The sequence below is a fragment of the Podarcis bocagei genome (genome assembly GCF_964188305.1).
Source record: "Podarcis bocagei genome assembly, chromosome: 10".
Classification (NCBI taxonomy): domain Eukaryota; kingdom Metazoa; phylum Chordata; class Lepidosauria; order Squamata; family Lacertidae; genus Podarcis; species Podarcis bocagei.
This window is the reverse complement of record NC_138135.1, coordinates 72,072,210-72,095,219: the sequence shown is the minus strand read 5'-3', so window position 1 is coordinate 72,095,219 and position 23,010 is coordinate 72,072,210. Positions and strand designations below refer to the sequence as shown.

At 41.1% G+C, this 23,010-nt stretch overlaps 1 protein-coding gene across 3 annotated transcripts in view; it reads right to left on the bottom strand.

Moving 5' to 3' along the window:
• The window catches only part of RELN (reelin), a 296,593-nt gene that overhangs the window by 140,011 nt on the left and 133,572 nt on the right, over positions 1-23,010 (bottom strand). For all 3 annotated transcript variants that reach the window (XM_081211340.1, XM_081211341.1, XM_081211342.1), the window contains 2 exons: positions 7,771-7,867; positions 5,607-5,847 (listed from right to left, as the gene is read on the bottom strand). In XM_081211340.1, coding sequence (XP_081067466.1) covers positions 5,607-5,847; positions 7,771-7,867 — 338 coding nt within the window. The remainder of the gene's footprint in view (positions 1-5,606; positions 5,848-7,770; positions 7,868-23,010) is intronic.

The following is a 23,010-nucleotide window of genomic DNA, read 5'->3' as shown; positions in this document are numbered from 1 at the left end:
GCAATTATTTTTGCCACTTCAGATTGCTCCTTAGAGAGGAGAGGGTGTGTTGTTGTTGTTTTAATTAAAGTCTATGCAATGCAAACAGATTAGATATGAGGAGGAAAGGAAAGAAAAATTAGGATGGAGAAAATTAATTAAAATGGCACTGTCTGCAGAGTCATAAATTAGATATTGTTTCTTGCTGGGAATGAGTTATGCTAGTGACTGGAATTTTTAGATTTTAAATCTGATAGCAGATTGATGGAAGGATCCAATGATCATAAACTCAAATCCATGCACAGTAACATACTTAACAGTCTAATTGCTGTTATTCAGAATTAAGTGGTTACATGGATTTGAGTATGAGGTGATTCAGGATGAATCTCTTCCCGTAATTAAAAGAAACACCCAGCTAGGATTAAAAACTACTCTGCATGAAGTAAAACAAGATTTTAATCACTTCTTACATGCTAGATTTCTATATGATTTAACCCTAGATACAAAAACTAGCTACATACACTGACAGCTACAAATGGTCATTTCCCCACTCCAATACACGACCATCACATGGAGGCCACTTGAGATATCTGTGTGATGCCTGTTCCACATAGATGCTTGACATATAAATGTGTGTTGTCACATGGCTTAACCACATTCAGTGGAAAGTCTTCAGCATGGTCATAAGGAGAATGGAAACTTCCACCTCTGTTTTAGATTAACTACAGTTTAGTGCATCATCCAAAAACCCTAAACTGTTGCTTTCATTAACCATAGTTAAGATTAAAGGTAAAGGTAAAGGACCCCTGACAGTTAAGACCAATCGTGAATGACTCTGGGGTTGCGGCGCTCATCTCGCTTTACTGGCCGAGGGAGCCGACGTTTGTCCGCAGTTTTTCCAGGTCATGTGGCAAAACCAAAGCAGCACATAGAAACGCCGTTTACCTTCCCGCCGGAGTGGTACCTATTTATCTACTTGCACTTGACATGCTTTCAAATGGCTAGGTTGGCAGGAGCTGGGACCGAGCAACGGGAGCTCACCCCATCGTGGGGATTCAAACCGCCAACCTTCCGATCGGCAAGCCGTGGTTTAGACCACAGCGCCATTAACCATAGTTAAGAATAACCACAGTTAATTTTCCACTGTACATTTCCTACTGCAGGTTACCATTGAAATTCAATCATGAGAAACCTTTTGTTATTTTAGCATTATTTACAGAAACATTCTGATACCTGTGTCAATTGCTGATGTGTGCTAGTGATCTCCCAGATAATGACTTAGAGCCAGAATGTCATAGGTTTCAAATCCGTCAGACACAGACTCTAAGGGAGAACTTGCTAAAGGATAATCACCAGTTACTGAATTACCATGTGGGCTGCAGGGAAGCAGTTGCAAGGGAGAGTCAACTTTAAAGTTTAACCCTTCCTGTGCTTGTTAATTCCCCCCAGAAAATACCCCGTCTCATTTCCCTTGCTACAAAGCCAAGCTTACTGCTGGGTTTTTACCTGGCTGGGCTGGGGGGGGGGGAACAGCTCTGAAGATTCTTTAGATGACTGTGATAATATAACTTTTATATTGCTTGTATGAATTATTAATAATTAATAACACTTTAAAAATCAAAAACACACAAACCAAACCAATCAAGGAGAGCATTTGCAGATAAGAAGTGGGGAAGATTCCCCCTTCTGCTTCATCTCTTTTGCACATGCTCCCCCACCCACCAATTTGGGTTTCGTTCAGATCTAGTTCCTGCTATGCCTGGGAGCTCTCCCAGGTCCTGCAGCAATTGAGTCTCACTGGTTCTCTGTAGAATCACTACTTATTTCTTCCTGCAGCTACTTTAGGTTAATTTCCCCAGTACTTTTAAAAAAACTTTGCATGAGCTCAGCCCCACCAGAAAAATAACGCTGATAACATTTGACTGTGGCAATTAAGGAACGATAACTTTACTTATTGCAACCTAATAAACTAAGATCAATTTTCACAAAGAGTTAAGAATAACGTAGCATTAAGTCTTTGGCTTGGGAAACAAAGAGATATACCTCTAGAACATGCACAACACAGAGCACACTATCTTGAAATGTGGCGTGTAATCAAGGAATGCAACTTTACTCTCCTTTCTAGCTCCAAAAGCAGTCTGGGCAAGAGCATGTTTGAGTGGTGGACTGGAAGTGTGTTGAGAATCAGATCTGGTGCCTTCTAAGGCTTGTGTGAGCCACGGGGAGGAGGCAGCAATGGTTATACAAGGCTGCCTTTCTGCCTGCCTGCCTCCCTACCCCCTCCTCCACTTTCACCTTCAGCGATAACAAATAAGTTGGCCCTAATTAAATTCCACACTTTGTCTTCTCTCTATTTCCAGACTCCTGATGCAAATGTTGTCTATGCAGGCCATGCCTTGAGTGCCATACCTTCTGCTGACATGAGGATGCATTTTTGTAAACAAACCAGAATAATTATGGGATACATTTTTTAAAACAACAACAACACACCGCTATGTTCTCAAATATTTCTCTTGTTTCTACCCACTCCATCCGCCTTCCCAGCAGCCAGTGCTTCTGAACCACATTAAAAATAGCAGCTGTTTCTCACGCCCCCATCCTTGTCAAGGCGTGTTCTGTGCAGCTGCTTCAGACATACCTGCTTAATAGGCCCAAGTTTCTCTGTGGATTTTTCCAGCTCTTGTTTAAAGGGCAGGATCAGCATACCCTTTAAAGCCATAGTGTTAGAGGAAAAGATGCCGGAGTGAAATATCTATATGAAATTCTGTTAAATGCCCAGAGCCAAGCTCCATACTGTACCAGGTGTAATGTGGCCAAATGTCAGATGGGGATTAGATTGACAAACACAATTTATCCTCTAAAACCGCATGCGGGCTTAGGGAGATGAAAGGTTAGTAAACTAATCCACTATCCTATCTGGCATATGTATCCTTTTTATTCTGTTGTTTTTTGAAAAATGAGTTTTGACAAGCATTTTATGGTACTTTTAGTACATATCTAATCTCTAATTCACCCACTTTTGCTGTTAAGCTTCACCCATAAGTTGCATGCAACTGCTAAACAAGAGCAATTCAACTAAGCTAAGCTAAGCTCTGCATGCTTTACATTTATATTCTGCTATGGGATCTCAGTATGGTTGCATAGGCCTCACCAGAGATGGAAAGAAAATGAAGGGATGTAAAATAGGGGCAGAAGGAGAGTCTACTGGAGTGGGTCAATGGCCCACCTAGTTCTCCATCCAGGTCTCACAGTGGCCAAGCAGTCGCCCATAGGAAGGCCCCAAGCAGGGCATAACTATGACACCACTCTTCCCACTTGAGATTCCCAGCCACTGTCATCCAGAGGCATTTTGCCTCTGATAGCAGAGGGAGAACATAATCATCGTGCCTAATAGCCATTATAAAGTGAAATAAAAGGTTTTTAAAAATAAAAGATATTATGAAAGCATTAAACCAAACAGAAACAAGCAAGGTTAGCATAATTGGCTTTCTTCTTCTTCTTCTTTTATTTTGCATTTTTAATGCACTCTTTGTTTCCTTTTTGATTTTTTCCTTTTATTTTGTTTAACTGAAATACGTTCAATACAATAAAAATATTATATCTGGCTTTCAAAATTTCATATGCTAAATATTTCCAACGAAATATTGCACTGCTTTAAATTCGTCTCACAGCAATATACTATGCTTGGGAAGTATCTCCCACCCCAAAAAGTTCCATATTTACTACCACACTTTACTACACTTCACTAGCTGCACTTTACTACAGGCCATATCTATTTGCTCTAAATATGCCAAGAATATTACCAATATCAGTTATTAACCTTGATAAGACCTGGTTATTGTTGTTTTGAATGCACAACTAAGTATATATCGCAACATGAAAGGCTACAGCTGGAATTGGTCATATCATAATCTTTGCAAACTGTTTTGAGGTCCGTCCCCCCTTATAATCAAGCAGTATATACATTTTATATAATGAATAATAAATAAAATAAAATAATAAGCTAAGCTATGAACAAGCTCCTTGCAACTACGGTCACCAGAACAAGCCAAGGTTTGAAGTGGGACCACTCAATCCGCTGGAGCCTGTCTTCACATGCAGGGGAAGTCCCTAGCTCACCAAGGGTATGAGAACCATTGGCTACCCTCGCCTGGTTTGGCCATCTAGTTGAAGCCATTCCCAGGGTGGGGGTGCTGTTTGATGCTGAGAACTTCTAGAAATCACAGGTGAGAACTGAGTGCAGAGAGGGGACCAGTTCTTGTCTGTTGATTGCGTGGGTGAAGGGTGCAGAGGGTCCAATCCATATACAGTGTACTGGGCCCAGGGAATCCCGTTGGCACCCCTGAAACTACTTGTGTGCTCCAGCCAACATCTGAGACCCTGCTCTGTGTCCCCCCTCTTGCAGAAGCAAGGTGGGTGAAATCAAGAGACAGGATGTGTCACGGGAATTGGGGTTGCTTGTGTGTAAACCTCTAGCTGTTCCAAACTGCTTAGGGGCGGTTGTGTCTTTCCCTGACTGAGCAGCTTGGGTGCTGCTGCTCAGTCACTAGAAGAATCCGTGAGTGGGCGTCTCCTAAATTTCCTCCAGCATAAGAATTCCTTAACGGACAACCTTCGCCTCGCCTCTCTGCGCGGCAGCCTTCTGCGCAGAGTGGGCGTGCCTAATGGTGGTCCTCCACCCTCCTCACTGACTTCACTGGAAGAGTCTCGGAGCCTCACCTCCGAGATGCTCTCTCCCTCTCCCTTCTTCCTGGTGTCACCTGGACTTCCTTCCCCAGATGACGTTCTCTCTCTACCCTTACTCGTTCCCTCTCCTGCAGAATCTGGAAGCCTCGCCTCCCCCCTCTGCTCTGATGTCAGTTCCCTGACAGGATGTTTCCAGTTGGAGTGATGCAGTTATGGAACACATACTCTACCTGCCTTGCCCTGGCCCTCCATCACCTAGTCTTCCAACTAGTAGTTTTAAACCCTGGTAGTTTCAAATATGTTTTTGGATGCTAATTCTCTCTGTTGCTGGATACTACTTGGTATGCCCCCCTTCCCAAATAAGGCTGTTGTTTGCTATGTTTTAATCTTTGTAAATGTGATTTACCTTACAATGCTTTAGAATTTCTATTTTAATTTATTTTGTTAGCTACCTTGTTTGCACTCCACTACTGAAAGCATGAAATGTTAAATGGAGTTAGTAGGTAAGTAAATAAGCAAGGAAATAAATAAGTAAAATCCCAGGAAGAGTGATGAAAACCAAATGGTTATGCAATGGAAAAAACTGTAATTAACAGCCTTATTCTTATGCGGTGTGGGAGGATGGCTACAAAACACAAAGGAATAAGACCGGTATTCATTTCAGCACTGTTTTGCTAAACAGATACCATCAAGACATTTTCTGCTGGATGACCTTTGACATGACAGCTCCAGTACATAAAATATCAAGAGATTTGGCATTGTTATGGGGGCAGGGAAATTATCTGACAATATGGAATAATTAGAGGGATATATTATATATATATATATCCCTTCTCTTGTATCTCATTCAAAAAATGAGTGTGTTAGTCAGCCGGCTGCACTGGGGATCCAACATTGTATGTACTGAAACATTAGCAAATTAAAACCAAAATTTAGCAAACCTTAATAGTGGCTCCAGGGAAAAACAGCCAGTTGCCTGTGTCCACAGGATCGAGATTATCTTCCAAAACAATTTGTCTGTGGGCTGCATTTATTATCAGAATATTGTCCAATGCCCAGCAGGCCTCATAGACATCGCCAGCATGAACGTATTCTTGTTTCCACTGAAACTGAATATTTTCTCCTTTGGCTTCTTGTGGAAGGTATAGAATATGAATGATTGTGCTGACGTTGGAAGGAGCTCTGTAGGATATTGAGATACACACATATATATTAAAACTATTTATACTTTATAATCAAACAATTCAATCATTTACAGTGTGTTGCATCTCATCAACAAGTCAGTAATATTAAAGTGCATTTCCTCAAATTATACCATGTACTGACATTACACTTGTTTAAGATGATAATCCAGTATTTAGCTTATTGACATGAAACAATGGGTCAAGCGTGCACAAGTCCCATGGAAATGCACTGAAAATGTGCAAAAGCACAACTATTTCTTTTGAACTGTACTGTGCCCATAAACACTATCCAACTTCTTGTACATCTTCCTTTGAAATGAATTAGAGTTCTACAGGAGAATAACTGTCTCATTGGTGGGACAGTAAGTGTCATTCATTTCAACGAGACATCTACTAATGGATTGTGCTAATGGATGCATTCAAAGATTTTGTGCCTAAAGAAGAGTAAAAAGAAATATATATATATATCTATTTTTCCTGTTACACTCTTGAAACGCATAAAATATTTACCATAATACAATATTTGCTTCACAGGATTTTTAGATTAAATAAAAGCATGTGTTACAGGGAAAGCAAACATTTTATAACTCTTCGTGCTGCTGTAGCCAAAGCTATTTTCTTTTAAAAACATGTAATTTTAAGAAGTGTTGATGCAACTTTATCACAAGACAGGCCATTGAAACTATATATTGCTTTATGTCTTCTGTCCTATTTGAAGCAGCTAGCTGCCATGCTGAAAATTACTGCCCTTGCTGAGATTAAAAGCGGTGCTAAAATGTAAACCGCCAGTACTTTCAGAATGTAATAAAACAGCCGTGAAAAGACAATGCCAAACCCATACATCTTCCCTGTCCTTTGATAGAACATAGAGCTTGGTAAACATGGCAGCAGAGGTTTCAATTTCCATTTTTGCCATTCAATTATTTTGGATCTCCAACTGCATGGCTTCAAATTGAGGAGAAAGAACTAGTGAAGTTTGCAACATAATTAATCTTCAATATATAAAAAATTAATTTTCTATGGGAATCTGATGGAAGAAATCATCAGAGAGAATAAAACCTCGTGATAGTCTTATACAGTAAGGAAATATTATTTGTGTAAGGTGCACTGCCTTGAATAAGGGTGTGTTCATAGCCAAGCCTATGTATGAGCTTTGTCACAAATCACAGCAGTCTTCCTGGATCTCTAGCCTAGTCCTCAGATAAAGTTCCGGAAATGCCTATCACTCAAATCACAAGTAAGAAAGCAGGAGAATTACTGCAAAACCAGCAGCTCTGTGCAGAAATCTAGGATGCCTAAGTGTAGACAACATATATGCAAGGTACGGGGGCTCCCTTTCCATTGACTGAAGTTTAGTTCATGGCGCCACACTACTAAACTGTACAATGAATCTTTACTGCAGTCAGAATGTTTCACAGAATAATTGCCTGTTTATGCACATGGGGTCAGCTATGTGCATGTGAAGGTTCTATCCTTCTGAAGTCCCCTTACCCTTGATCAAAGTCTAGTTCATGGGTCACATTAATAGTGCTTTCTTTTGGTAAAAAATGAGGAGCCCGTATGCATCTCTTGATAAAAATGTTGCTAGTGCCAGCACACAAACACACAAAAGATGTCAGTACTCTGTACTGGTGTGTACCATCACAAGAAAAAGCACTGCATACTACCAGTAAACTGTACAATTAGCTTGTTTCATAGAAGAATAGAAATATTGATGAATTTGCCTCCATCCTGTAACTTAAACCCCAGAGCTATGCAGGCCTTTTCCTAAAGCACTATTGGACAAACACCATTTAAAAATATGCAAAACTGAAAAACTGAAAAAATACCAACTTCCTATTTATTTTAGTTTTTTTTTTAGTATATCACACATTTTAAAGCAATGCAAGAAAGTGAAGAATGCTAAATATTTGTAACAAACCTAATTTTCTCCAGCTGAATCCAATCTGCAGAATTGTTCTTGGAGTACGACACGATAATATTTGGATCTGAGTAACTAAAGCGACATGAACCTGACCCTGTGAGGAGCAATAAAATTAAAAGTGTTATAACACAGTCAAGCAATCAATTATCCCTCTGATACATTCACTTCTGACTGAGTACTCGCCACCATTATCAATTTTCTATATTTTAAAATTCTTTGATTGATGATTAAATTTGCTGTGATCTGTTGCTGAAGGAAAACGCATAATAATGTCTGCTCTCTGAGTCAGAAATAATGTGGAATTGATAAATCACAGCAGTGCAGCATAATCTGCAGTAGATTTCCCAAGGGGAGCCATAATAAATTACTAAACACCCCCTACTCAAAACGCACACACGAGTAATGTTAAAGCAAAAGCGAAATGCCATGTGCCACACTTTCCAAGGTAAACACTCAAAGGCTGCTATATACATAAAGAGATTTTTCAAGAGGAAACCAAGCTCCTTATTGCAGAAGTACTGTGGCTTAGGTGCAATGAATTAACTGTGTTGGATATGGATTCTACCTTTGAAATTTAAGGTTGTCTTACGAGCTATAAAAATGATGTACAATCTGAACATTTTGCTCAAAATTTAAGTAAAAGCAAATCTTAAACAGCAGCAGTGAGATGCAGATCCTTTATGCAGCGTGCACTGCTGAAACAGATTCCCATGTCTTGCCTTTTCTTCCCAGCAAACCGTCAGACCTCTGTTCCTACCAGTGCACTGGGGACACAAGTCATCCTTAAACACATTCTAGGGTTATACTCTGGGCATATATTCCTCATGGCTTTGCCATTCAGTACCAGCCCAAGACATTTTTCTGCCTAAAGCCAAATCCAAATGGTGCCTTTGCTGATTAGGGTTTTGAAAAGTATTGCTGAAAAGTATTCAGACACTATTTTCTACCTTCACTTATTTCCCCTTCCGCTCATGTTTGTGATGCTATCTGAAACAAGTTGCTTCACCCTGTTCTATGCGAGGATAAACTTAGCCACTGAGTATACGGGTTGAGGTTCGTAACAAAGTGTACTGAAGAAATAGATCTATAGGGTGGGTAATCCTATTAAAAGAGCCATAGGCTGGGGCACTGCATTTTGGTAAATAACAACCACAGTGACTCTTGCTGATGACTCTTCCATGAAGCTTGGCTCCCACTCAAAAATGGCACTTTCACATGCCCACTGCTAAAATGCCATTCAAAGGGCTGGCAGAGACGGCGATAAATGTGGTGGCGCCACTACTGTGATGGCAATAGAAGGAAAAATACTTTTCTGTCATGGCCATTGTCCTGTGTGCTGTGGGGGCTTTTGGCAGTAGCAAGCTGAGGGTCCCATAAGGTCTGGGATCACACATGCTTAGCAATGCACTACCAGGCATGAATATTTCCCTCCATTAAAAAATTAAGTTTTCATTAGCAGTTAACCTAGCTCCAAAGATGCATTCCCATCATTTTTCGTTTGTGGGAATGCATAGTGAGATGGGCCTACACAATTTGTGACTCTGACTCAGCAAGACAAGGACAGCCTACTAGGAACAGCCACAAACTGTGACTTGCTCCCATGTGGTGGGACTCAACTGGCTAGGTTGGCTGCAGGTTATGCAGGTCTAGAGGAAGAGGCCATGATTAGGAAAAGTGAGCAAACAGGGTCTCCTCCCGACCTCTGCAGCAAGATCATGTTTGTAGAGTGATTAAGGTACTGCTACTGGGTTAGGTACTGAGTTCAGATTTTAATTTCAAATTACAACTGAGAAGTCAAAGGCACGGGGAAATAAATTAATCAGAAGGACTACTTCTTCTTTTCAGTTTTCTTTTCAAGAAGTTCTTAAAAGTGAAAGTGCTATATGCACTGAACTTCCATAGGTGCTGAAGGCAAAGGTGGAATGGTCTCTTTTAATGGAAAACATTCCTCACACTGTGCTCTTCACGTCAATGTAATTGTTAGCTTCAGCAGTTCCTCATATTGTCACAGCTGCAATGTAAATGGTGCTGCAAGGGATGTTTTGTTGTTTGTGACATGTCAGTTACCTCATATGTACAGTTCAAAAAGTTGCCTGTTTTGGAAATCATGGGGCAGCTTGGAAAAGTTCGGCTAGTGTGGTTGTGAAAATGGTGGTACAAGTAAAGAAGTTAAACATGTTCCACTTAATTAGTTCAATTATTTGTAGATCTAAAAATATGCTTCAGGAAAGAAACCAGAATCTGTGATAACACCTTCTTATTTCTCTCCTGTACTTCACCATTTTTTTTTAAATTGCTAATGATGTTAAAAATAAACTTTCAAACTCTTACAAACATGTACAATATGCTCCAACATCTTTGTATGACTACAGAGGCAAAAGGGCTGTGATTAATTAATGTTGCACAAACAAGGATACATTGCACTTCCAATTAAGCTTTTGAAAATAAACTGACTAGCAACTGCCACTGGTTTATTTTTAATGACACAACTGTTTTCCTCTTTACAGTATTAAAAAGCAAATGAAGTAAGAAAATAATTTATATGCCATTTTTTACCCACCTGTTGGAACAATCATTTTTACTGGCTGTCATATGTGCCGTTTTCTACATTTCTAGTGCACAGGAATTCCATAGTCTAACACAGAGTTATTATCCATTGTGGTGCCCTTCAGATGCTGCTGGACTACAACTCCCATCATTCCTGACCAATGGCCATGTTGGCTGGAGCTGATGGGTGCCGGAGGGTACTACTCTAAACCATGACGATTTATCTTATTTCAGTGGTGTTCCTATTTAAACTGGTTTATGTTAAATAGTAGAAAGGTACCTGTCCTAAGAAAATATTCAGAATAAATGCATGAAGTTGGATCTCTAAGTAGAAGTAGTTACATTCTGCTGCTCTTGAATATTGTTCAAGGGCAGCTCTGGGGGGGAATGAGAATGGCAGTTTGTGTGTTCTCATGAATACCTGTGCAATCCTCCAATTATGTCATCAGCCGAAGCTGACAGAAGGCATTCCACACCACCGAGGCCACTTCAGCATCAAGTAAGGGCAATGGATCCAGGAATACTATCAAGCTATGTACCTGCTCCTTCAGAGGGAAAACAGGCAAGTTTCCATCTATTTGGTCTAGGGAGCCACCCACTAACAGTTCCCTCAGTCTTATCTGGATTGAGCTTCAGTTTGTTGGCTCTTATCCAGTTCATTACTGAGGCAAGATGATGGTTTAGCACTTCCACTGCCTCACCTGCAGATGCAAAGGAGAAATTGATCTGAGTGTCATCAGCATGCTGCTGACAACAAACTCCAAAACTCCAGATGACCCCACTCAGTGGTTTCATGCAAATGTTAACCATCATGGGGAATGTGTTTAAACTGCTGCCATACAAATACTTTTAGTCAAGGCAAAATTTGTTTTGGTTTAACATGGAGTCCTTGTTATTCACCCCATGCCTAATTGCCTTACCACACTACTGTTACAGAGAGTTGGCTGGTTCAGTATATAAATTCCAAAGGTTAAACGGCTGTTTAGTGGAGGCAACCAGTGAATAAAAATATCTACTTGGTGGCAATGGTGGAGACCAAAGAAGGAGAGGTGGGTGAGCTGGTTTGCTTTCTTCCCCTCCCTCTCACAGTTCAGGCTACGATTTGTGCTGTCACACTCACTTAATCCCCTGATTTGATAAACTGAATCTTTGCTCCATATCCAGGTCAGATCTTGGCTTGACAAGAGCAAAAGGCCCCAGAGATGTGCCTAAAGTTTCATGGTGACAGCTATTCTATCCTGGAAACTTACTAAGTTTGCCTTGGGTTCTGCTTCACTGATGAAAAATTGCCATTCAGCCAATCTAGTTGTTTCTTACTCTGTTCAAGTAGCACAACTTAAATGCACTGTTAAACAACACCAGACAACAACCAGGAAATACATCCATTTCTATTACACTGATTATTCAGGCAAGTACAAAATTAAATGATGGCCACTTAGGGAGCTCCTCAAAAGAGGCTGCATATGTAGTAGATACTTAGCTGAACTATATGAGTTTTATACTTCCAGGTGTTTGAATGCCTTTGGGACAACAAGCAGAGGCACTTAATTAGACTCTATTGGTAGGTGCCTGAGGGACTAGCCATTGACAATGCCATGTTTATGAAAGGCAGATATACTACCAGCAGTTCACAGTATCAAATGGTGTTTTACTCAGATAAGCAGGATGTCATCTGTGAAAAGAGCAATTTTATGTTTGTTACCATGGGCTGTGGTGGTCTGAACCTCTGGAGAATCACCCAAGAACCACTGCAAGTGATTCGATGGACTGAACAAGGAAAAGAGCTGGCTTTGTACTTCTCTTCAAGAGAAACAAGTCTTCAGACAGAAATCAGACAAATAAGAGCATGCCTGTGCAAAATTACAGACATTCTATTGCATATTGTTTGAATAGTGAAACGAAAATAGAATATGGTACAACCCCACTCTATCTAATGTCATCAATGCATGTATGTTAGCTGGCTGCTTCTACTTATTTGGTTAGTTCAGTAACTAGTTTTAATTACGATAATGGCTTCTGTTACTAATGCCAGGTAGTTGGTGTGAATGAATGAGCTTTCAGGGAATTAAAGCTGTAATTTCGTCTTCTTATTTACTCTCATTTACTTGGATACTTAAGGAACGAAACAGGAAATGTGCAGAGCAGCTGTTAGCTGGGTTGAAGCAACCATCTCAGCGCTATAGCTCAAACTGATGGGACTTTTAGTCCTTGGACAAGTCACATCATGCTATTAAATTATGTGCTGCAGCACTAAGTCTTTATGGGTCATTTTAGTCATTTTATAGAGACCTTAAAACATGTTTGTTTCATGCTCTCCTAGCACATTAACAATTAATTCCATGTATTTTTTCCAAATAGGTACCAATCCTCAAAACTCTAGGGTTGTGTTTGGGATTTTGTTTTCAACTGAGACAGTATATGAATTCAATGATAAACAATTATTATCATCCAAGCACTTTGCATATCTTATACATTTGTAAAAAACAACAAAGGGAATAAAAATCAGATTTGTCAAAATGCCCAAGTTTTAATGCCATCTGTAGAAATACTAGGTCAGGTTTTCAACAACAAAAACTGTCACACAATAATAATAATAATAATAATAATAATAATAATAATAATAATAATAATAATAATTTATTATTTGTACCCCGCCCATCTGGCTGGGTTTCCCCAGCCACTCTGGGCGGCTTCCAACAAAGATGAAAAATACACTAAAATGTCACATATTAAAAACTTCCCTGAACAGGGCTGCCTTCAGATGTCTTCTGAATGTCAGGTAGTTGTTTATCGCTTTGACATCTGATGGGAGGGCGTTCCACAGGGCGGGTGCCACTACCGAGAAGGCCCTCTGCCTGGTTCCCTGTAACTTGGCCTCTCGCAGTGAGGGAACCGCCAGAAGGCCCTCGGAGCTGGACCTCAGTGTCCGGGCAGAACGATGGGGGAGGAGACGCTCCTTCAGATATACTGGGCTGAGGCCGTTTAGGGCTTTAAAGGTCAGCACCAACACTTTGAATTGTGCTCGGAAACATACTGGGAGCCAGTGTAGGTCTTTCAAAACCGGTGTTATATGGTCTCGGCGGCCGCTCCCAGTCACCAGTCTAGCTGCCGCATTCTGGATTAGTTGTAGTTTCCGGGTCACCTTCAAAGGTAGCCCCACGTAGAGCGCATTGCAATAGTCCAAGCGGGAGATAACCAGAGCATGCACCACTCTGGCGAGACAGTCTGCAGGCAGATAGGGTCTCAGCCTACGTACCAGATGGAGCTGGTAAACAGCTGCCCTGGATACAGATTTGACCATGGACAGCTGTGAGTCCAAAATGACTCCCAGGCTGCGCACCTGGTCCTTCAGGGGCACAGTTACCCCATTCAGGACCAGGGAATCCTCCACACCTGCCCGCCTCCTGTCCCCCAAAAACAGTACTTCTGTCTTGTCAGGATTCAACCTCAATCTGTTAGCCGCCATCCATCCTCCAACCGCCTCCAGGCACTCACACAGGACCTTCACCGCCTTCACTGGTTCTGATTTAAAAGAGAGGTAGAGCTGGGTATCATCCGCATACTGATGAACACCCAGCCCAAACCTCCTGATGATCTCTCCCAGTGGCTGCATGTAAATGTTGAAAAGCATGGGGGAGAGGACAGAACCCTGAGGCACCCCACAAGTGAGAGCCCAAGGGTCTGAACACTCATCCCCCACCACCACTTTCTGAACACGGCCCAGGAGGAAGGAGCGGAACCACTGTATGACAGTGCCCCCAGCTCCCAGCCCCTCAAGACGGTCCAGAAGGATGTTATGGTCGATGGTATCAAACGCTGCTGAGAGATCCAGCAGAACTAGGAAACAGCTCTCACCTTTGTCCCTAGCCCGCCGGAGATAATCAACCAGTGCGACCAAGGCAGTTTCAGTCCCATGATGAGGCCTGAATCCCGACTGGAAGGGATCCAAATGGTCCGCTTCTTCCAGGCGTGCCTGGAGTTGTTCAGCAACCACTCGCTCAATCACTTTGCCCAAGAATGGAAGATTTGAGACTGGGCGATAATTGGCCATTGTGGCCGCATCTAAAGATGGTTTTTTAAGAAGCGGTTTAATAACCGCCTCTTTCAGCGGGTCTGGGAAGGCTCCCTCACGGAGGGAAGCATTCACCACCCCACGAAGCCCATCGCCCAGTCCTTCCCGGCTAGCTTTTATAAGCCAGGATGGGCAAGGATCCAGGAGACAGGTGGTTGGCTTCACTCGTCCAAGCAGCCTGTCCACATCCTCGGAGGTAACAGGTTGGAATTGATCCCATGCAACTTGACTAGACAGGACACTAGCACTCTCCCGCCCCGGCCCTCCTCCCACGGTGGAGTCTACTTCTTCCCGAATCTGAGCGATTTTATCTGCAAAAAACTTTGCAAAATCATTGCAGGAGATCATGTGGCCCGTACAGGAGATCATGTGGCCCGTACTGGTACCTTTGGTTTCACCTTCTCCTCCCATGTCACAAAGGGCTGAATGTTAACTGTTTTGTAAAATGGATAAATGGTTAAATTAAAAAGCAGGCTCTTCCTGCTAAATACCAATGTGAAAAATCTGAACCAAATTATAAATGTTTGATGAGCCTTTTCCATGTGAATAGTGACTATTTAGAATGAAAACAGTCTGTAGGCTGACTTATAATTGCTACAGATTCTAGCTCACTACCATTCAGGGCATGGCCCCATCTTCTGCCTCTGGCATAGTGGGTGGTGTGAGTCCAGGCTATTTAAAGTGACCCAGACCAAATTGTCTTCCACATTGCACTGCTGACCTCCCTCCTGTTAAAACTGTACTTGCTGTGGAATGAGGTTGTTCACTGATTAATGGAGCTAGGAGCTTTTTTCTCATACTCTCTCTCTCATCTCTCTCTCTCTCTCTCTCTCTCTCTCTCTCTCTCTCTCTCTCTATATCTCTCTATCTCTCTATCATCTATCATTATATTACACAATATTACACATTTTCATGTTATCTTCCAGAACTGACGGTATGAGCTCCCTGGCCTGAAATCTTCACTCAGTTGGCCTACAGCTGTAAGGTTTTCACCTTTCCCATAGCGAAGATATGAGTGTCGCATGATAATTATGTCCCGGATTGTCAGAACGTTTTTGTAGGGTAGAGCCTTGGAAAAGATCCATAGCTTGTGAGGAGAGCCATTTGGGGGAGCCACTTTAAGTCCTTAGTCCTAGTTTGGGGGACCTGATCAAATAGCTGCAAGAAAAATTAGCTACAAAAGAAATGCTGTTGCAATGTAATATTGCAAGGCAAGTTATTGTTTTAAAATCTGTTTATAATACAGCATTTATAATAACAACAATAACAACAACAACAAATTCAATCATGGCACCTGCTTCTACCAAGTTTAGGAAACTTGGTATCCTAAACTGGAATGCAGATTTCTTAAGGCTTCACTGCTTTACTCTTTTCCCTACAAGTGGCATAGACACGCTAGAGCAAAAGTACAGTGGTACCTCAGGTTACATACGCTTCAGGTTACAGACTCCGCTAACCCAGAAATAGTGCTTCAGGTTAAGAACTTTGCTTCAGGATAAGAACAGAAATTGTGCTCCGGAGGTGCAGCGGCAGCAGGAGGCCCCATTAGTTAAAGTGGTGCTTCAGGTTAAGAACAGTTTCAGGTTAAGAACGGACCTCCGGAACGAATTAAGTACTTAACCCGAGGTACCACTGTACAGACATACACTATGATCTTGCAGTAGCAAACAAACTACTTAGTTGCCGCTGGGAGAGCTAGTCAGATGAAGGAACTACAGCTCCTTTAAGCCAGTTAGCAAGGGGGGAAAGGTAAAGGACCCCTCAATGGTTAAGTCCAGTAAAAGGTGACTATGGGGTTGTAGCGCTCATTTCACTTTCAGACTGAGGGAGCCGGCGCTTGTCCACAGACAGCTTGTGGTCATGTGGCCAGCCTGACTAAACCGCTTCTACTTGTACTGACGTGCTTTCAAACTGCTAGGTTGGCAGGAGCTGGGACAGAGCAAAGGGAGCTCACCCCTGGTGGTGCTGCCAGGTCTACTTAGGAGCCAGGTCTACTTAGGAGCCTGGCTGCCAGAAGTCCAGGTTTGAGACCTTTGGTGCCTTTCATTCCCATAGCATGCTTCAGTTCCTAAGTCTGAGTTATGTGCCATTGTGGGAGGTCACTGGGCTACACCAGCTCACATACCTACTCATTTTGTCTTGTACCTTCCATTACTTGTTGCACTCCTCACCCTTTTATTCACCTGCGACTTTGACCCAAGGATTTTTGCATGCTTTACAGCCTTATCAACTGTCTACCTCTTCTTCCACAACAGTCGGTATGCCGCCATAATCTCATTCTACCAAGACCTAGACAATGAGCCACTGTCAGTAAGTGGCATGCCAGGCAAATCTTGTGGCTGTTCAAGTGCTCGGCAAAATGTCAAAGGGATGTTGACAAAAGACTAAATTTATCCCTTGGTCTCCAGATGCTGGGCTGATTTTCATTCTTGATTCTGTACCCCACATTGTTGCTCTACCACACAAGTAGCTGTAGATTAGCCACTGCACTTGGAGGACCATTTTCTGTTATGGAATTTGGCATGAATGAATGTCTTTGTGTGGGAGTCAGTTCAGGAAGAAAACACATCTCCCTTTCGAGCCCTCATTTAAGAAGATTACGAGATGAGCCAACTCTAAAATGAATATCAACATTCACCCGCAGGCCGTACCCTGGGCTTTATATCATGAGGGAATGAAGTGGTTGAATTTAGTCTGGTGAGAAAATAATTAAAAGAACAAGTGCTTAGCTGCTTTAAAATAAAATTCTAGAAGTTTCATACCTGGTATAAACAATTGCTATAATTAAGCTGAAACAATGCAAATCTATAGAGGTGTACGGCCCTTGAAGAGGTTACATAATCCCTCCTCTACATTTTAATTCAGTAAATGCATTAAGCCTGTTGAGAACCTGCAGCCTCCACAATGCTGACCGCCACCTTCCCATCAGCCTCAATGGCTTACAAACAGTAGAAGACTCAGTTAAACCAATTATTCATTGTTCTTGTTCAAACCAATCAATGTATTGAACCAGCCAACAGACCTCGTAACAAAGGTCTTTCCGTTGAAAATGAGATCCAAGATCAAATAACTCATATTGTCAGGTAGAGAAATGTAGTTACATTTAGTTGAATAAGCTTTTTGCTAATGTTTTCATTGGTCTGGTTTGGATGTAATGTTAAGCCATAGTTTAGCATTAAAGGAATTAACCACAAGTGAGGGATCTTTAGAGCCATTACAGTGGTGCCCCGCAAGACGAATGCCTCGCAAGACGGAAAACTCGCTAGACGAAAGAGTTTTCCGTTTTGGAGGTGCTTCGCAAAACGAATTTCCTATGGGCTTGCTTCGCAAGACGACAATGTCTTGCGAGTTCCTGCTGGTTTCCCCCCTTTTTCTAAGCCGCTAAGCCGCTTATCAGCTGATCCGATCAGCAGATAAGTCGCTAAAAGCCGCTAATAGCGCTAATCCACTAATCCTTCAATGGGCTTGCTTCGCAAGATGAAAAAACCGCTAGACAAAGAGAATCACAGAACGGATTCTTTTCGTCTTGTGAGGCACCACTGTACAGCCTGACACATCATGGGCAAATTCACAAATTAATGGGTCCTGCTTACTTTTTCATAAGATAAAGTTGGTACAGAGAATAGAAATGCACAGAAAAGTGTAAAATTGACAGGTACTCTAGTTAAAGCTACAAAAAATAATTTCTGTAATAGTTAGCTGGTGATTCATGATCTTAATTGTTGTTGTGGGGTATGTGTGTGCATGTAATTTGTTACATGGCATGGCATACATGGTTCTCCTACCCATTTTTATCTTCACAACAACTCTGTAGACTAGGCTGAGGAATAAAAGCCATGAACCCACAAAAATGCACATAAACACATACAGGCAAAAATTTGCAAAAGAATTTATGTTATTGTATTGGGTAAATCTTTTTTGTTTGTTTGTTTTGCATCCAGTTCATGGACACCTTGAAGCCCATCATAGACCCCGCAGGGAGCCCATCATAGACCCCATAGGAGTCCATGGAATGCAGGTTAAGAACCCCAGCACTGGAGCATGTGGTGGGGTTGTTTGAAGCTTTTATCAAGCCTCTGTAGACCAGCTCTGTGGAGTCCCACCAGCGATTCTCAGGACCCTAGCATCTGCTCTGCTCTGGAGATGGCCATATGAGTCAGTAAGTGATAAGCCATTTCTGATTTAGCATCCATATATCAAACATGCTTAGACAATAAGTTTTATATGTCTTTCAATTTACTGTCCAAGGCTGCAATCATACGCCCTTGGAATTGAGCACCATTGAACTCATTTATAAATGACTTGGTTGAAGAAACTGAGGAGATGCTCATCAAATTTGCAGTGACACTAAACTGGGACGGGTAGCTAATGCTACAGAAGACAGAATCGGGATTCAGTATGATCTTAACTAATTGGAGAATTGGGCCCAAGCTAACAGAATGAATTTCAATACGGACAAATGTAAGGTTCTACACTTGGGTAGGAAGAACCAGCTGCACCAAATTAAGACAAGGGACACCTGGCCTACATGTAAATAAGATCTAGGGGTCTTAGTAGATCACAAGCTTAGCACGAGTCGATTGTGTGATGATGAAGCAAAAAAAGTTATGCTATTTTAGGCTGTGTCAACAGAAGTCTATTGTCCTGATAAAGGGAAGTAATAGTACCACGCTATTCTGCCTTGGTCAGACCACACCTGGAACATGTACACAGGAGGGCTCCCTAGATAATCAGTGGTGTGGAAACAAAGCCTTATGAGGAATGGTTGAGGGAGTTGGTTATGCTTAGCCTGGAAAAGAGGAGACTGAGAGGACACACGACAGCCTTTTTTCAAAAGGCTATCACCTGGAAGATGGAGCAAGTTTTTTTCTCCTGCTCTGGAGGCTAGGACCTGAACCAATAGATTCACTACACAAGAAAGGAGATTCCAACTAAACATCAGGAAAGACTTTCTGACAGTAAAGGCTATTAGACAGTGGAATGGACTCCCTTGGGAGTTGGTGGGCTCTCCTTAATTGGAGCTTTTGAAGAAGAGGTTGGAGTAGATGACTCTCGGGGACACCTTTCAACTCTACAATTCTATGTTTCTATGAATGTGAGTGCTACCATATCTGTAAGGATGTACAAAATTTGAAGGCAATAGAAAAAGATTGTAGGATTGCAATTCCGCAGCTGAACATTCCAATTCTTTGACTCATACAAAATGAAACACTTTTGGTTTCCAAGCTCACGTACAGCCCTACAAAACACAGCTTATGCAGAAAATACACTCTGCACACTTTGCTAACTCTCCAAAATTAAAATAGTTCTACATGTAAGTAGTTCTTCCCCTAGAACCTTTCCCTCTTACCTACTGTCTACATATATACTCACTTCAGTCATAAATCCATTATTATTGTGAGTCACCTTCTACAGATGGGCTATGAATGATCATATTTGGGGGAAGTTCAGGGACATAGCTATGGGGGGGGACATTGGCTTTATGAGTGAGATGCAGAGACTATTTTGGCTAATGAACCATGCTAATATTTCATGGCAGCTGAGCTTTAAAACTCTCGTGTGTTCCTCCTCAGCCCTAAACTGTGCAATTAAAATTTTTTGCTGAAAAGATCCCCAAGGTACTGCCTTTAAATATCTTAATTAGGAGTACTCCCATTGCACATTATAGTAACTCAGAGCATTTAGTCTTGCTGAAATGTAGCAGCATATGAGGAGGGAAAAAGTGAAATGGCTAGAAATGATTTTGGCACTAGGGCAGTCAGCAAGAAAGAGCAAAATACCATTTTGGTTCTGAGTTAAGAAAAACCAGCACTAATTCAGAGGAAACATGCACATCCAGCATCTTAGTGTGAATCTGCAAAGGCTGTTATATGTTGTAGATGTTATCTGCTGTACTCTTTAGGGATAATAATAGTTTCTTGCATCAGTAAGTTCACCCTAAACTCAACTGACAGGAATAATTGTTCACCAGCTCAATAAAATAGCAACAAAATATTAGCAGCTCAACATTTTGGATGCTTGTATTTAGCAGAGCCCAGGATCTATTGAACATGTGGTACTACTTGAAAATGCATTTAATGAAATTTTCTCAGGGAAATTATCCTTTCATATGCATGATCTAAGGAGCTTTGGGATTTAGCATGAAATCTGGGCCATTTTTGCTTAAATCCTTAGTCATTATCCTTTCCTCTAACTCAAATTACTTGATTCATGCCTGGTGTTTTGGCAATGGAGAGGATCTGGATGAAAGATGTGTATTAAGTTGTTGCATAGGGTGTTCAATGTGCAGTCTGTTGCTGGCACAATGTAAGACGTATTACAGCTTTGCAAAAACAGATAGAAAGTGTTAGAGCTCAATTGCACAACCGGCAGTCGCTTGAAGTATCTGTTGTTGGAATATATGACTTTACACGGCTGCTGGCAGTTTGACTATCTTAATGCTCCCACACATTGTTTTTTTAAAAAAACACACACACCTTGAACATATTGAAAGGTTCTAACTTCCTTCCCCTAACTCTTTTCACATCTCCATCTCTTTGAACCGTGTCCCTTTCCTTGATCCTCCCTGATATTACAGTGATCATTCCTCACTCCCACCTTGGGCAAAGTGAGTATTTACTTTCTTTACCCTCAGCTACCCTGCATATGAGAGTTTGGTACTTGTATGGGTGGGGGAGAAATTCTGTTTGCTTCACATTTTAACACGAACCTACCTAACGTTTATTTCCCGAAACAACAACACAAACTTAAATGTAACTATCCTTCAAAATTCATACTTCTCTGAATGTTGTGATGCAATTCTTCAACCAAAGAAATTGGCATATTAGGGGGAAGTGTGCATAAGAATGAAAGGAACATACAAATTGCCATCTTTTAGGCCAATTTGCTTGCAAAAATGTGTGTATCAGGAGAAATATGCACTAAAATGCTGGCCAATTTTCATGAGGATTTTTTTTAAAAAACAGACTGAACTTATTGGAAACCCGAAAAAGTAAAAGAAAGAAAATTGATACAGTACTTATTCCTACCTGCAAGTATATATTGCAATGTTGGTGTTGGTTTTTAGTGTTTGACTAGGACTAACAAATCCCTACTTAGCCATGAGCTCAGTGGGTGACTTTGAGTCAATCTCTCTGTCTTGTTCTAATATGCAGTTATTGGCACACGTGTTTTACAGCCTGCATTTTTGCTAACCAAAGATTACATGATCTTTTTTTGTAAGGAAACCAAGTTCTTTCTTTTTAAGTCATTTGGAACATTATTTTTCTTTTCTCTTTTTACTGCCAATGGATGGAAACTTGCTTTTGAAACTCCTGTGAGTAAAATATTCATTTGTTTGCATTGTTGGGTGTCTGTGATTTATTCTAGCCTAAGTATTTTCATGGGCAACATTTGCTTAAAAGTGGGTGAGGGCAGACCTAAATCTAACTAAGTTTTAATGTGCTTGGAGCAATCACCATTATGACTTTTTTAATTAGGCACAACTGATTCCAGTGCTGTATGCTTTGGTGGAATGCATTTCTCACATTATTACTTAGCTGATATACAAGCCCACTTTCTATTATATTCTGCACTCTATGGCTGGTGCACACTGGACAGTGCAAATGTGCACTCTGGATGGAAAGCAGACTTTCCTTTCTTTTCTCAGGCACATGAGTATCACAATGAACAAGATCAGTGGTGAGCTGAAAGCAACGTATTGTGACTGAGAGATGCCAATATCACAACTGACCCCTTAGCTGCATTACTAATTACAAGTGATATTAAAGTAATATTTAAATGTCCGATAAATAAGTCAATGCAAAGTATAAATGTATTACACATTTTTGGAACCTTCTGGCATCTAGATTTAATTCAAAGTAGAGGAGAACCACCCCGGTGTCAATCTAATTGATAGTTTTCATTTCCAGCAAGTATCTCCACAGTTTAATCACAAGTCTACTGAGGTATACCCTGCTAGAAGAATTACTTGTTAAAATGAGAATTTAATTTAGAAATACATTTCTAGAATTCCACAGAGGAAACAGTCAACATTGCTTCTTTGGTCTTATTGAGTTATCTATACACTAAAACGTTTTCCTCCAGCACAGATTTAATTGAATCATGTCTTCAAAAAATTAATACTTTTCTATGCCTGTCAAAAACCACAAGTCACCACTTGCCTTCTTTGCTTAATACATCATACAAATGTGCAGTAATTCTCAGCAGGGTTTAACACATCATACAAATGTTCAATAATTCTCAGCAGGGTTTAACTAGTTGCCCACACAGTTTTGATGTTAGGAGGACTTCAGCCTGACCATAGCTGTATTGTGACATGATAGGATTAAAATGTGTATTGGCTAAATATATATGAATGATGTAATTCTGCATTCATTGAACACCTCTGGATAAATACAAAATAATGAGCTAAAATAAAAGGTATGTTTAAAATGGTGACTGTTTAACACTGTGGTTCTCAACCTTGGGCCCCCAGATGTTTTTAGCCTACAACTCCCATAATCCCTAGCTCACAGGACCAGTCGTTAGGGATGATGGGAGTTGTAGGCCAAAAACATCTGGGGACCCAAGATTGAGAGCAAGGAAAGCGGATATTCACGCTCTCAAAGTTTCAGACA